This window comes from Macrosteles quadrilineatus, unplaced genomic scaffold (assembly GCF_028750875.1).
Source record: "Macrosteles quadrilineatus isolate MER2022 unplaced genomic scaffold, UCM_ALF_1.0 Scaffold_1__1_contigs__length_201487025, whole genome shotgun sequence".
Classification (NCBI taxonomy): domain Eukaryota; kingdom Metazoa; phylum Arthropoda; class Insecta; order Hemiptera; family Cicadellidae; genus Macrosteles; species Macrosteles quadrilineatus.
The window spans coordinates 20,535,957-20,549,092 of NW_026542594.1; the positions used below are offsets into that span (position 1 = coordinate 20,535,957).

The window sequence follows — 13,136 nt, forward strand, 5'->3', positions numbered from 1 at the left end:
CATTTCCTACACGCAGTGTCTCCATTATGGGTTTCAAGTGATGCAGGTGCAGTTACAGGAAGCCATGGACAGTGACCATTCCTGTGATCTGACTAAGTTGCCTCCTGTCTAATCGTAGAGCATTGGAGGCAACGGTCTGGGAAGGAGAGAAGAGAGTGAGCTTATTTACACTATATTGTTGAAGCCTAACACATCTTTTAGGCTCAGGGGTCGGCGATCCAATCGCCTGGTGCCTAGCCATTGCAATCAGCCTCCCTGACTCCCTACTCTTCAACTGAGCAGGGTCTATCCTTTCACTCCATGTTTTTCTTCTTCTTCACAAGCATGGACCAACTGTGTCTTCATCTTACTGCCTCTGCTCTTTTCTTCTCCCAACTCCCGCCCCCTCCTTTTCCTTCCTCTGTTACAGGCCAACCAAAGGTGTTAGGTGGACCGTGCTGAGAAGTTGATGACACGAGGCCTCTTTGGTATGGTGTCTAAACAGTGCTTGCAGGATACCAGACGCCCTCCTGCAGTAAGCAGCCTTGCCTGGGCATGCGGGGCTCTGTCCAGGTCGACTTCAGATCCATAGCTTGTCGTGGGAACACGGGCTAGTACCGCAAGCATGGAAGGGGAGGTAAAATGCCCCGACCTTTGAAGAACTACCCAAAACCAGGAGATCCTGGTGGAAAGGATGATCCTCATAGAGTGGGACAGAAACACAGTGAGGAGTGGTACCTGAGTGAAAATTTAAAAACGTACGTTTTCATGTCCCTGGCCTTTTACTTCGTAGATACTGGATTTGTAGTTTATTATTATGTGTTTTAATATTTTTTGGGACGGGGCCAACATGTTACACATATTTATTTTGTTTTAAATATGTTCTAGGTATTTTTTTCGTATTTTTAAAGACTCGAAATTCACGACCATGACGTGTCCCTAGAGTACATTTTCCAACTTTCACGCTGTTTTTAGACTAATTATTCATGCCGAAATATATAAAGCCATATTTTTATGTCATCAATGGTTATTAAATTTACATAAAAGGAGCATATTATAATTTTATTGTCATTGCAAACTGACTACCATGACAAAATTAGTCTGTCCTTCGATTTGGCATCACGACCATTTGGGACAAATTTTCAACTTTGGAGCACGACAGTGGCATGCCTGGCGTCGATGGAGTCAGTTGGTTTTAGAGACCAGTTCGGGGTGTACGTCAGGATTGTAGTGCCGGTCGTTTCGAGTCGAAAGGAGGAATTACAAGATTAATAAAGGAAAGATTGTGTTTTTTGTAATTTTGGTGTGTCCATGACCGTACGTAGTCATTCAATGAAGTAGACATGGTGTTAATTTTTGTTTATTAGATATTTCAATTGCTAGATTAACCTAGAAGTCCACTTTGTATCCTCGAACATGAGGTGCAGGGCTACCGCCAGAACAGAGCCAATTAACACGTAATTTCACGACCAAAGTTTCACGACCATCGCAGGTTTTTTCACGACCAATCCAGCCTTATGGATTATAGTGTGTTTGGTCGTGACAATAACTTTAATATAATTGTAAATCGAACAGTTTAGTTCAATTGAAACACATATTTTTATTATAACTAACAGTATAATTGAAGGATTGTTTAGAAAGATTTAGATTATTCCAGACAATTCACGACCGTACCGCTTGTCCCTGACCACCACGTTTATGATTTCTATCATAAAAATTTCAAAAATTAAAATATCGTCATATTTCAATGTTTTATACACAAAAGAAGCACACCTCTATACAAACATAACGATTTTTTGGGTCTCAGGTAAGTTTTTTCGGAGTTATACAAACTTAAAAAGATTTTATTGGCTTATTTTCAATTTTTTGAGATTTTTAGCGAATTTCCCTATAGGGAAGTAGCTATTACCGTAGGTGGCATGGTAAGACCTAGGTGCGGGACCGATTTACTTTTTCATTTTGATGTCCCCAGAGGCCAAAAACACCATGCGTTCAAATTTTTATATATGTATATATATATATATATATATATAGATATATATATATATAGATTTATATATATATATATGTGTCCGTGAACACGATAACTTGAGTAATTTTTATCCGATTTTGATGAAATTTGGTTTGAAGGTGTAAGGCAGGATAAACTTGAATGAGTTCGCGAACCAGCATGATCGGACCATGGGAACGGGGTTTTACGGGGGGTTTTATGGGGTAAAAATGGGTTTTTCTAATTTTTGACCCTACAAACGAAAAATTTCCCAATTTCTCTTCAGACCTTCTTAAAGAGCTTAAAAAAACAAATAATTTAGTATATCAAAGTGTTTTTGTACTATTATTAGTTACGGAGAAAATTCAAATAATTATTATTTTAAAATTCCCATGTTATTCTTATGGGGAATATTGTAAAATGTTGTAGTCTGCTTGTTTATGGATATATTTTGATCAAACTTGGTAAATTTATTTATTTTATACTAAGTTATTAATATTTCTCTAAAAAACACACTTTTTTACCCTCCCTGTAGCAGCAAGCCTATGTACTCATTAAAATTAATGTTTATTAAATACATTTAATTGAAAATCAATTCAGGCAACTGGAAATTCGCTTAGTCGGCAGGTTTGCTGCGGCGGGGGTATTTATTTTTTTCTAGGAAGACCAAATATACCAAAAGCTCAGTGACCTTTTTATTGTATAATGGTCATAAAAGTAAATTAGTTTATAGCAAAACATAGTTATAAAAATAATATTAACCATTTTTAATATTCATTTAAACATCCGTTATAGTCGTGAAAGGATTTTGTGTTTTTCCACTAAAGATGCTCTTTAAAAAAAAAAACTACCAAAGATATTGCGTTACCATGGACATTTTATGAAACATCAGTTTTGAAAAAAGGGGAAAAAAATTTGCAAAGTGCTTTTCCTAAAAACGTACGTTTTTAAATTTTCCCTCACCTACGTTTCTTAGAACAAGTAGCTATTACAGCAGGTGGCACGGTAAGACCTAGGCTCAGGATGGATTTACTTTTTCATTTTGATATCCCCAGAGGCCAAATACACCATTTGTTAAAATTTTTATAAATGAGTTTTATATTATACAGTATAATAGCTGTTACCCACGGGCTTCACTCCGTTTGACTTCATAAGTATTAATAAAATTATTGATTGGTTAAGTTAACCCCTTCACTACCACGTCTCACACAGCTGAGTGTGACGGCCGGTAGGCAGCGTGTTAACCCACTCTCTACCACGTCTCACAACGCCTCTCTCATACAGCTGAGTGTGACGGCCGGTAGGCAGCGTGTTAACCCACTCTCTACCACGTCTCACAACGCCTCTCTCATACAGCTGAGTGTGACGGCCGGTAGGCAGCGTGTTAACCCACTCTCTACCACGTCTCACAACGCCTCTCTCATACAGCTGAGTGTGACGGCCGGTAGGCAGCGTGTTAACCCACTCTCTACCATGTCTCACAACGCCTCTCTCATACAGCTGAGTGTGACGGCCGGTAGGCAGCGTGTTAACCCACTCTCTACCACGTCTCACAACGCCTCTCTCATACAGCTGAGTGTGACGGCCGGTAGGCAGCGTGTTAACCCACTCTCTACCACGTCTCACAACGCCCCTCTCATACAGCTGAGTGTGACGGCCGGTAGGCAGCGTGTTAACCCACTCTCTACCACGTCTCACAACGCCTCTCTCATACAGCTGAGTGTGACGGCCGGTAGGCAGCGTGTTAACCCACTCTCTACCACGTCTCACAACGCCTCTCTCATACAGCTGAGTGTGACGGCCGGTAGGCAGCGTGTTAACCCACTCTCTACCACGTCTCACAACGCCTCTCTCATACAGCTGAGTGTGACGGCCGGTAGGCAGCGTGTTAACCCACTCTCTACCACGTCTCACAACGCCTCTCTCATACAGCTGAGTGTGACGGCCGGTAGGCAGCGTGTTAACCCACTCTCTACCACGTCTCACAACGCCCCTCATACAGCTGAGTGTGACGGCCGGTAGGCAGCGTGTTAACCCACTCTCTACCACGTCTCACAACGCCTCTCTCATACAGCTGAGTGTGACGGCCGGTAGGCAGCGTGTTAACCCACTCTCTACCACGTCTCACAACGCCTCTCTCATACAGCTGAGTGTGACGGCCGGTAGGCAGCGTGTTAACCCACTCTCTACCACGTCTCACAACGCCTCTCTCATACAGCTGAGTGTGACGGCCGGTAGGCAGCGTGTTAACCCACTCTCTACCACGTCTCACAACGCCTCTCTCATACAGCTGAGTGTGACGGCCGGTAGGCAGCGTGTTAACCCACTCTCTACCACGTCTCACAACGCCCCTCATACAGCTGAGTGTGACGGCCGGTAGGCAGCGTGTTAACCCACTCTCTACCACGTCTCACAACGCCTCTCTCATACAGCTGAGTGTGACGGCCGGTAGGCAGCGTGTTAACCCACTCTCTACCACGTCTCACAACGCCTCTCTCATACAGCTGAGTGTGACGGCCGGTAGGCAGCGTGTTAACCCACTCTCTACCACGTCTCACAACGCCCCTCATACAGCTGAGTGTGACGGCCGGTAGGCAGCGTGTTAACCCACTCTCTACCACGTCTCACAACGCCTCTCTCATACAGCTGAGTGTGACGGCCGGTAGGCAGCGTGTTAACCCACTCTCTACCACGTCTCACAACGCCCCTCATACAGCTGAGTGTGACGGCCGGTAGGCAGCGTGTTAACCCACTCTCTACCACGTCTCACAACGCCTCTCTCATACAGCTGAGTGTGACGGCCGGTAGGCAGCGTGTTAACCCACTCTCTACCACGTCTCACAACGCCCCTCATACAGCTGAGTGTGACGGCCGGTAGGCAGCGTGTTAACCCACTCTCTACCACGTCTCACAACGCCTCTCTCATACAGCTGAGTGTGACGGCCGGTAGGCAGCGTGTTAACCCACTCTCTACCACGTCTCACAACGCCCCTCATACAGCTGAGTGTGACGGCCGGTAGGCAGCGTGTTAACCCACTCTCTACCACGTCTCACAACGCCTCTCTCATACAGCTGAGTGTGACGGCCGGTAGGCAGCGTGTTAACCCACTCTCTACCACGTCTCACAACGCCTCTCTCATACAGCTGAGTGTGACGGCCGGTAGGCAGCGTGTTAACCCACTCTCTACCACGTCTCACAACGCCTCTCTCATACAGCTGAGTGTGACGGCCGGTAGGCAGCGTGTTAACCCACTCTACCACGTCTCACAACGCCCCTCATACAGCTGAGTGTGACGGCTGAAAGGCAACGTGTTTTGCTGAAATAAACAAAACAGAATACAGCAATACAGACAAATAAACACAGTACAGCAGAGGTATTTTTAACATTAGGTATATGGAAAGTTCCCTTTAGAAAGGAATTACAACATAAAAGGGCAATTTATGAAATAATTGATTGTTTTGGGCAAGGTTTCTCAACATGACAAACATTTTATGTATATGATTTATGGGGGTGTGACTTGTAGTTTTCTCAAAAGTTCATGGGTACTTTGGGATTTATTTATGGAAATACAGTAAACCTTCGATAGTTCGACACTCAATAGTTTGACACTCCTTGTAGTTCAAAACGGGCTGACCTATTATGTCAAGTGATATTTAATGGTTACTATTGTTATATAAGCTGACTTGAACATTAATTTGTCATTTATTGTTGACTTGAGACTTGACTAATGAACAGTGAAATTAACTGTTAAGCTTTTTTTGGGTGATTTTTATATAAGACTTGTGTTTCTACTTTCCTGTATATTAAACTCCATTAAATTTACTCCCTATAGTTTAACATTTCGATATCCACGTGTGTATATATATATATATATATATATATATATATATATATATAGAGAGAGAGAGAGAGAGAGGGGGGGGGAGGGAGAGAGGTTTTTGGCCTAAGCCCAGCGGTCCCTCCACCACCCCTGGTTTCAGTCAGAGACTTATTCACCAGGCCGCTTTCCTGAAAAATCTTCGGATTCCTCTTCCTGCTGTCAGCTTTAATCTTTGTCCTTCCAGGCACATTCTGTGCCTAACCAACACTTCTCCCCTCACCTAGTACCCTCTGTACTAGGATCATCGGTTTTTTTTTCAATCTTCTTAATATGTTCTTTCTTTCCTAGCATTTTTCCATTTAAAATTCCAGCCTGTCCTCCCGCATTTTCAAATTCATGCTTTTTCGTTATTATCCTTCGGCACATTCTGGCATAAACTCCAACGCAGATTCTTCCAGAGAGAGAGAGAGAGAGTTATGTGTCCATGAAAGTGATAACTTGAGTAATTTTTATCCGGGGGGTCTTAGGCCCGCCGCACATTGGAGCGAGGCGAGGTGCAGGCGAGATACAGGCTAGGTACAGGCGGGAGCGAGGACTTTTTCGTGTCACATTGAAGCGAGGCGTGGAGGAAAACTGTATTCCAACTAAAACGCCGCGGAGGCCTAACAGAGGCTGCAGCTCATCTGCGCAAATGTGTGGTGCTCCTTATGAGGTAAAAATAGGTTTTAGCGAATTTCCCTATAGGGAAGTAGCTATTACCGTAGGTCTCATGGTAAGAACTAAGCCCGGGACCGATTTACTTTTTCATTTTGATGTCCCCAGAGGCCAAAAACACCATTCGTTCAAATTTTTAAATATATACAGGGTGGTCGCGAATAAGCGTTAAACTTTTTATTGGGTATAATAGGAGCATAAATGGAACTCGTAAACGTGGTTTAAAAAAATATATCTCATACACACCCCCAGAGATGACATGTTTTAAGTTTTTTGAAAAAAATTTACATAAATGCAAAAATGTTGCATTTTTTGGGTTAATTTAAAACTTTTAGCAACAATTAACTGTACCATCGCGTTCTCCACAAAATTTTGAATAAAAATACATGTATTTCAACTTGCCAAAATCTGCATAGCTACTTATTAAATTGAATAGAAATAAAAATTTGTGTTTTTCAAAAGATTTAAAAAAAATACGTAAACATAAAACTTTTTTCAAAAAAGGTTTTAACGAGCAGCAAACACTTTTAAAAACTGCTCCATGATCTAAGCTTTCAAACAATACCATAAAACGTAATATTTGATCCCGCTAAATGTCCGCTATTCAAGTTTGAATGGCGTAAAACACAGGTTACCCAAAACATTTTTACTACTGTCGCGTCGTAATAATGTTTTTTAGATTAATTAAAATAGCACCATTTAAACGTATTTTGAAATCAATTTTTTGGCAATCTTTTTTCAAACTGGATGAATTAACTCAGCTATAAGGCTAATCTTATACCAATTCAAGTAAAATATGTACCTATGATATGAAATTAAAAATTAATAATAATTCATTTCGTAGTAGAGAAATTAGTTTTATTATTTACAGTACAGCCATATGAAACAAAAAAAGACTTAGTCGTTTTCTCTTATTTACACTACTGCATACTTCACTAAAACGACAAGGCTGTACCCTACAACCTAAAAAACCACGATACAGATATTTGATAAACTTCAACTTAATAAATAAAAGTAGCCTTAAAATATGTTAAAATGAAAATATTACAGTAGTTGGGGATTAAATTGAACACATGAGACAAATAATTTAGTTTCAGGTAATAAAAATGTTCAACATTTTTGATAGCTTGTACAGACATTTAATCAAATTTTAATAAAAAACACAGTTAGCCCTAAAATACGGTAAAATTAAAAGATTAAATAATGGATTAAAATAAACAAAAAGAGAATAGCTTTACTTCAACTTCCCTACTTGGATCGGACGAGGAGGCACTGTTTCTTGGCCTGCCAGATCTCCGGATCTTAACCCAATGGATTTTTTGTTTGGGGGTTTATGAAATCGGTCGTCTACGCAACCCCTGTAAACACTGAAGAAGAACTTATGAACATGATCATTGGAGCAGCAGAAGTGGTCACGGGAAAAATGAGCCATAGCGTAACTGTTCAATCTATGAGAAAGAGAGCCAGAGACTGTATTAGACGGAATGGCCATAATTTCGAAAATGTTCTTAAGTGAATGCCGACCTCTCTTGTTTCAAATGTCCACACAACTTTCCACTTTTCCGAGAGATTTGAACATGAATATTTTCCCCAAAATCAATTGTGTCTTTCATAGCTTTTTGTTTATTTTAATCCATTATTTAATCTTTTAATTTGACCATATTTTAGGGCTAATTGTGTTTTTTATTAAAATTTGATGAAATGTCTGTACAAGCTATCCAAAATGTTGAACATTTGTATTACCTGAAACTAAATTATTTGTCTCATGTGTTCAATTTAATCCCCAACTACTGTAATATTTTCATTTTAACATATTTTAAGGCTACTTTTATTTATTAAGTTGAAGTTTATCAAATATCTGTATCGTGGTATTTTTAGGTTGTAGGGCACAGCCTTGTCGTTTTAGTGAAGTATGCAGTAGTGTAAAAGAGAGAAAACGACTAAGTCATTTTTTGTTTCATATGGCTGTACTGTAAATAATAAAACTAATTTCTCTATTACGAAATGAATTATTATTAATTTTTAATTTCATATCATAGGTACATATCTTACTTGAATTGGTATAAGATTAGCCTTATACCTGAGTTAATTCATCCAGTTTGAAAAAAGATTGCCAAAAAATTTATTTCAAAATCCGTTTAAATGGTGCTATTTTAATTAATCTAAAAAACATTATTACGACGCGACAGTAGTAAAAATGTTTTGGGTAACCTGTGTTTTACGCCATTCAAACTTGAATAGCGGACATTTATCGGGATCAAATATTACGTTTTATGGCATTGTTTGAAAGCTTAGATCATGGAGCAGTTTTTAAAAGTGTTTGCTGCTCGTTAAAACCTTTTTTGAAAAAAGTTTTATGTTTACGTATTTTTTTAAAATCTTTTTAAAAACACAAATTTTTATTTCTATTCAATTTAATAAGTAGCTATGCAGATTTTGGCAAGTTGAAATACATGTATTTTTATTCAAAATTTTGTGGAGAACGCGATGGTACAGTTAATTGTTGCTGAAAGTTTTAAATTTACCCGAAAAATGTAACATTTTTGCATTTATGTCAACTTTATTCAAAAAACTTAAAACATGTCATCTCTGGGGGGTGTGTATGAGATATATTTTTTTAAACCACGTTTACGAGTTCCATTTATGCTCCTATTATACCCACTAAAAAGTTTAACGCTTATTCGCGACCACCCTGTATATATATGTGTGTGTGTGTGTGTCCATCCGCACAATAACTTGAGTAATTTTTGTCCGATTTTGATAAAATTTCGTTTGAAGGTGTAAGGCGGGATAACCTTGAATGAGTTCGCGAACCAGCATGATCAGACTATGGGAACGGGGGTTTATGGGGGGTTTTATGGGGTAAAAATAGGTTTTTCCTATTTTTGACCCTAAAAACACAAAATTTCACAATTTATTCTTAAACCATTTTGTAGAGCTTAAAAAAACAAATAATTTAGTATATTGAAGCGTTATTATGCGCCTAATTGTTACGGAGAAAAATAAAAAAAATTGTAATTTTAAAATTCCCATGTTATTCTTATGGAGAATAAGTCAACTGTTGTAGTTTGCTTATTTATGAACATATTTTGATCGATTTTGGAAAATACTTTTATTTCTTACTAAACTATTATCATTTTATTTAAAAAAAATCTTTTTTACCCTCCCTGTTGCAGCAAACCTAAGTACTCGTTAAACTAATTCTATTTAAATAGGAAATAAATGTGCTATTTTTATGGAGGAATTTTAGTGTAAATCCAATCAGGTTAATGGAAATTTGCTTAGTCTGCAGGTTTGCTGCGGCGGGGGTATTTATAATTTTTGACCCTCAAAACACAACATTTCACAAAAATTTCTCTCTAGTCCTTTTTAAAGATCTAAAAAAACAAATAATCTAGTAGGTATATCAAAGTGTTATTGTATGGTTATTAGTAACGGAGAAAATTCAAAAAAATTTAAATTTAAAATTGCCTGTTGTTATTTTTATTCAGAATATAGATATATTTTTGAGCGGAGTGAGCGAAGCTCGTATACGTCGACTCTTATGCATTTTGAAATACGCAAACTCCTCCTAGATGGCTGAATCAATCGTTTTCAAATTTTGCATGGTGATAAAGACCATATCGGTGAGTGCCAACATCTATATGGCAATAAAAAAAGTCTTTCAGGAATCCGCCCAACTGGGTCTCAAAGTTTCAATGTAATCCTTATGAAAGCAGTATTTGACACATAAACAAAGACATATGATCAGCTGTAGCTGTTGACTTTTGAATGCAGTAGATAAAGAAATAGCTGATAGCATTATTCCACAGATATTAGAACAGAAACGGTATGGATCATAAATATAATCAAATGAAGACACTAGCTAGAGGTCCATGACGTATGAAGTGGCGAAGGAAGTAGTAAAGGTGAGCAGTCTGGAGTGTGAAAACTATTTATGACGATTAGAGTAAGGTATCAGCATTCCTAAAATTCTATGGGAAGGGAGGAAAACCGGTCCGCGACGTAGGAAGTGGTGAAGGAAGTAGTAAAGTCGAGCAGTATGGAGTGTGGAAACTGCTTATGACGATTAGATTAAGGTATCTGCATTCCTAAAATTCTATGGGATGGGAAGAAAACAGGTCCGCGACACACTTCCTTTGAATGAAGTACCTATTAAAGGCGAGCAGTCTGGAGTGTGGAAACTGTTTATGACGATTAGATTAAGGTATCTGCATTCCTAAAATTCGATGGGAAGGGAGGAAAACAGGTCCGCGACATTGGAAGTGGTGAAGGAAGTAGTAAATGCGAGCAGTCTGGAGTGTGGAAACCGTTTATGACGATTAGATTAAGGAATCTGCATTCCTAAAATTCTATGGGAAGGGAGGACAACAGGTCAGCGACGTAGGAAGTGGTGAAGGCAGTCGTAAAGGCGAGCAGTCTGAAGTGTGGAAACTGATTATGCCGATTAGATTAAGGTATCTGCATTCCAAAAATTCTAAGGGAAGGGAGGAAAACAGGTCCGCGACGTAGGAAGTGGTGAAGGCAGTCGTAAAGGCGAGCAGTCTGGAGGGTGGAAACTGTTTATGACGAATAGATTAAGGTATCTGCATTCCTAAAATGCTATTGGAAGGGAAGGAAACAGGTCCGCGACGTAGGAAGTGGTGAAGGAAGTAGTAAAGACGAGCTGTTCGGGGTGTGGGATCTGGTTGTGACCATTAGATAAAGGTATTTGCAATCCTATGGTGCCATGGGAAGGGAGGGAAACCGGTCCGTGACGTAGGAAGTGGTGAAGGAAGTAGTTAAGGCAAGCAGTCCGGACTGTGGGAACTGTTTGTGACGATTAGATTAAGGTATCTGCAATCCTAAAATGCTATGGAAGGGGAAGAAAACAGGTCCACGAAGTAGGAAGTGGTGTTGGTGAATAAGTAGTAAAGGCGAGTTGTTCGGAGTGTGGGATCTGTTTATGACGATTAGATTTAGGTATCTACAATCTTAAAATGCTATGGGAAGAGAGGGAAACAGATCCGCAACGTAAGAAGAGGTGAAAGAAGTAGTGAGGTGAGCAGTGTGGAGTGTGGGAACTGGAAACCGTTTGTAGCAGTTTTAATGTATCTGCAATGCTGAAATGCTATGAGAAGGGATGGAAGCATGCCCACGACATGGGAAATGGTGCAGGGTGTCCACAAAAAATTTGTCATTAATTTCCATGACTTTCCATGACCATTTACCATTGATTTCAATGACTCACGAACTTTACACGCAAATTATAATATAACATACACACACAAATATAACTGCCTGGACATGTTATTTTGCAGAAAATACTGAAATATGTAATAACAGATAACAATGGAGTACAATAGGTACAACAATGAACTAAAACAAACCAAAAACTCATAAAATAATACAACTGTAATAAATTGAATTGTCGAACATTTGTGAAAAATCCTGAAAAATGCTAAAACAGTCCGGGTTACAGCTGACTAGAGCATTGAATGGTCCCCTCAAATCCATCCATAATTGGAAATTTCCATGACTTTCCATGACTTCTTGCCTATTTCCCTGACTTTCAATGACCAAAATTTTTTTCCATGACTTTCCATGACTATCCCTGACTTTCCAGAATGTGGACACCCTGTGGTGAATGGTGGCAGTACGGAGTGTGGGAATGTTTGTGGAAATTAGATTAACGTATCTAAAATACTAAAATGCTATGGAAAGTGATGAATACAGGTCCATGACGTAGGAAGTGGCTTAGGAAGTAGTAAAGTATGAGCATCAGCATTGTGTGAGATACGTCTGTGGCAGTTAGATTAATGTATCTTCAATACTAAAATGCTATGAGAAGGGAAGGAAACAGGCCCCACGACGTAGGAAGTGGTGAAGGAAGTAGTAAAGGCTGGCAGTGCAGAGTGGAGGAACCGTTTGGGCAGTTAGATAAATGAATCTGTAATACTTAAATGCTATGAGAAAGGAAGGAAACAGGTCTATGACGTATTAAATGGCGAAGGAAGTAGTAAGGCTAGCAGTGTTGAGTTTGGGAATGGATTAATGTATCTGCAATGCTAAAATGCTACGGGAAGAGACTGTAGACTGTATGTTAAAATGATTACGAAGCACGAATCGATACATATTTTCGATAAATGCAATCGTTTACAATCAAAATTTACAACTGAGTTGGTTTTTACTCCATAGAGGCTAAAAACGATTTTTACTCCCTAAATATTAAAAATGCTACTTTAGACCCGCAACGCATGCATTAAAAACTACTGTTTTTACTGCAGTATGGCAAAAACAATATAATATGAACCCTTGATGAAGCTCAATTTTGTGGAAGCCTCTGCGAACGCCACCTAGTTATCAAACTTGGTAAATTTATTCATTTTATACTAAGCTATTAATATTTTACAAATAAACTCACTTTATTAGTTTCCCTATACAGTAGACTCCCAGGTTTTCCCGGTTAAACTGACGTCCCCAAAAACTCATTAAAACAGACCGTTTAAATGCATACTGTATAGGCCTACAGTAGCCTATTTGACTTAAATTTAGGAGAGCATTGTATTTAGACACGTGATCACTGGTCTCAAATCTTTCCCATAAGAACAGTTGTTTCAGTACCGCTCACTTACTGCCGATCTAGTTCGGTT

General features: G+C 39.3%; 1 protein-coding gene across 1 annotated transcript; it reads left to right on the plus strand.

The window, feature by feature from the left end:
* Nucleotides 1–621: 621 nt before the first annotated feature.
* On the plus strand, nucleotides 622–5,257 carry LOC128995067 (uncharacterized). Its single transcript, XM_054419949.1, has 4 exons — nucleotides 622–737; nucleotides 3,202–3,987; nucleotides 4,064–4,275; nucleotides 4,920–5,257. Exons 1-4 carry the CDS (start codon nucleotides 622–624, stop codon nucleotides 5,255–5,257), a joined length of 1,452 nt encoding a protein of 483 aa, XP_054275924.1.
* The last annotated feature ends 7,879 nt before the right edge of the window (nucleotides 5,258–13,136 follow it).

Coding starts and splice junctions, on each gene's coding strand:
- LOC128995067 (XM_054419949.1), top strand. CDS start 622: ATGCCCCGACCTTTGAAGAACTACCCAAAACCAGGAGATCCTGGTGGA. Junction 738..3,201: donor CTGAGTGAAAATTTAAAAAC/GTACGTTTTCAT, acceptor GACGGCCGGTAG/GCAGCGTGTTAACCCACTCT. Junction 3,988..4,063: donor ACAGCTGAGTGTGACGGCCG/GTAGGCAGCGTG, acceptor GACGGCCGGTAG/GCAGCGTGTTAACCCACTCT.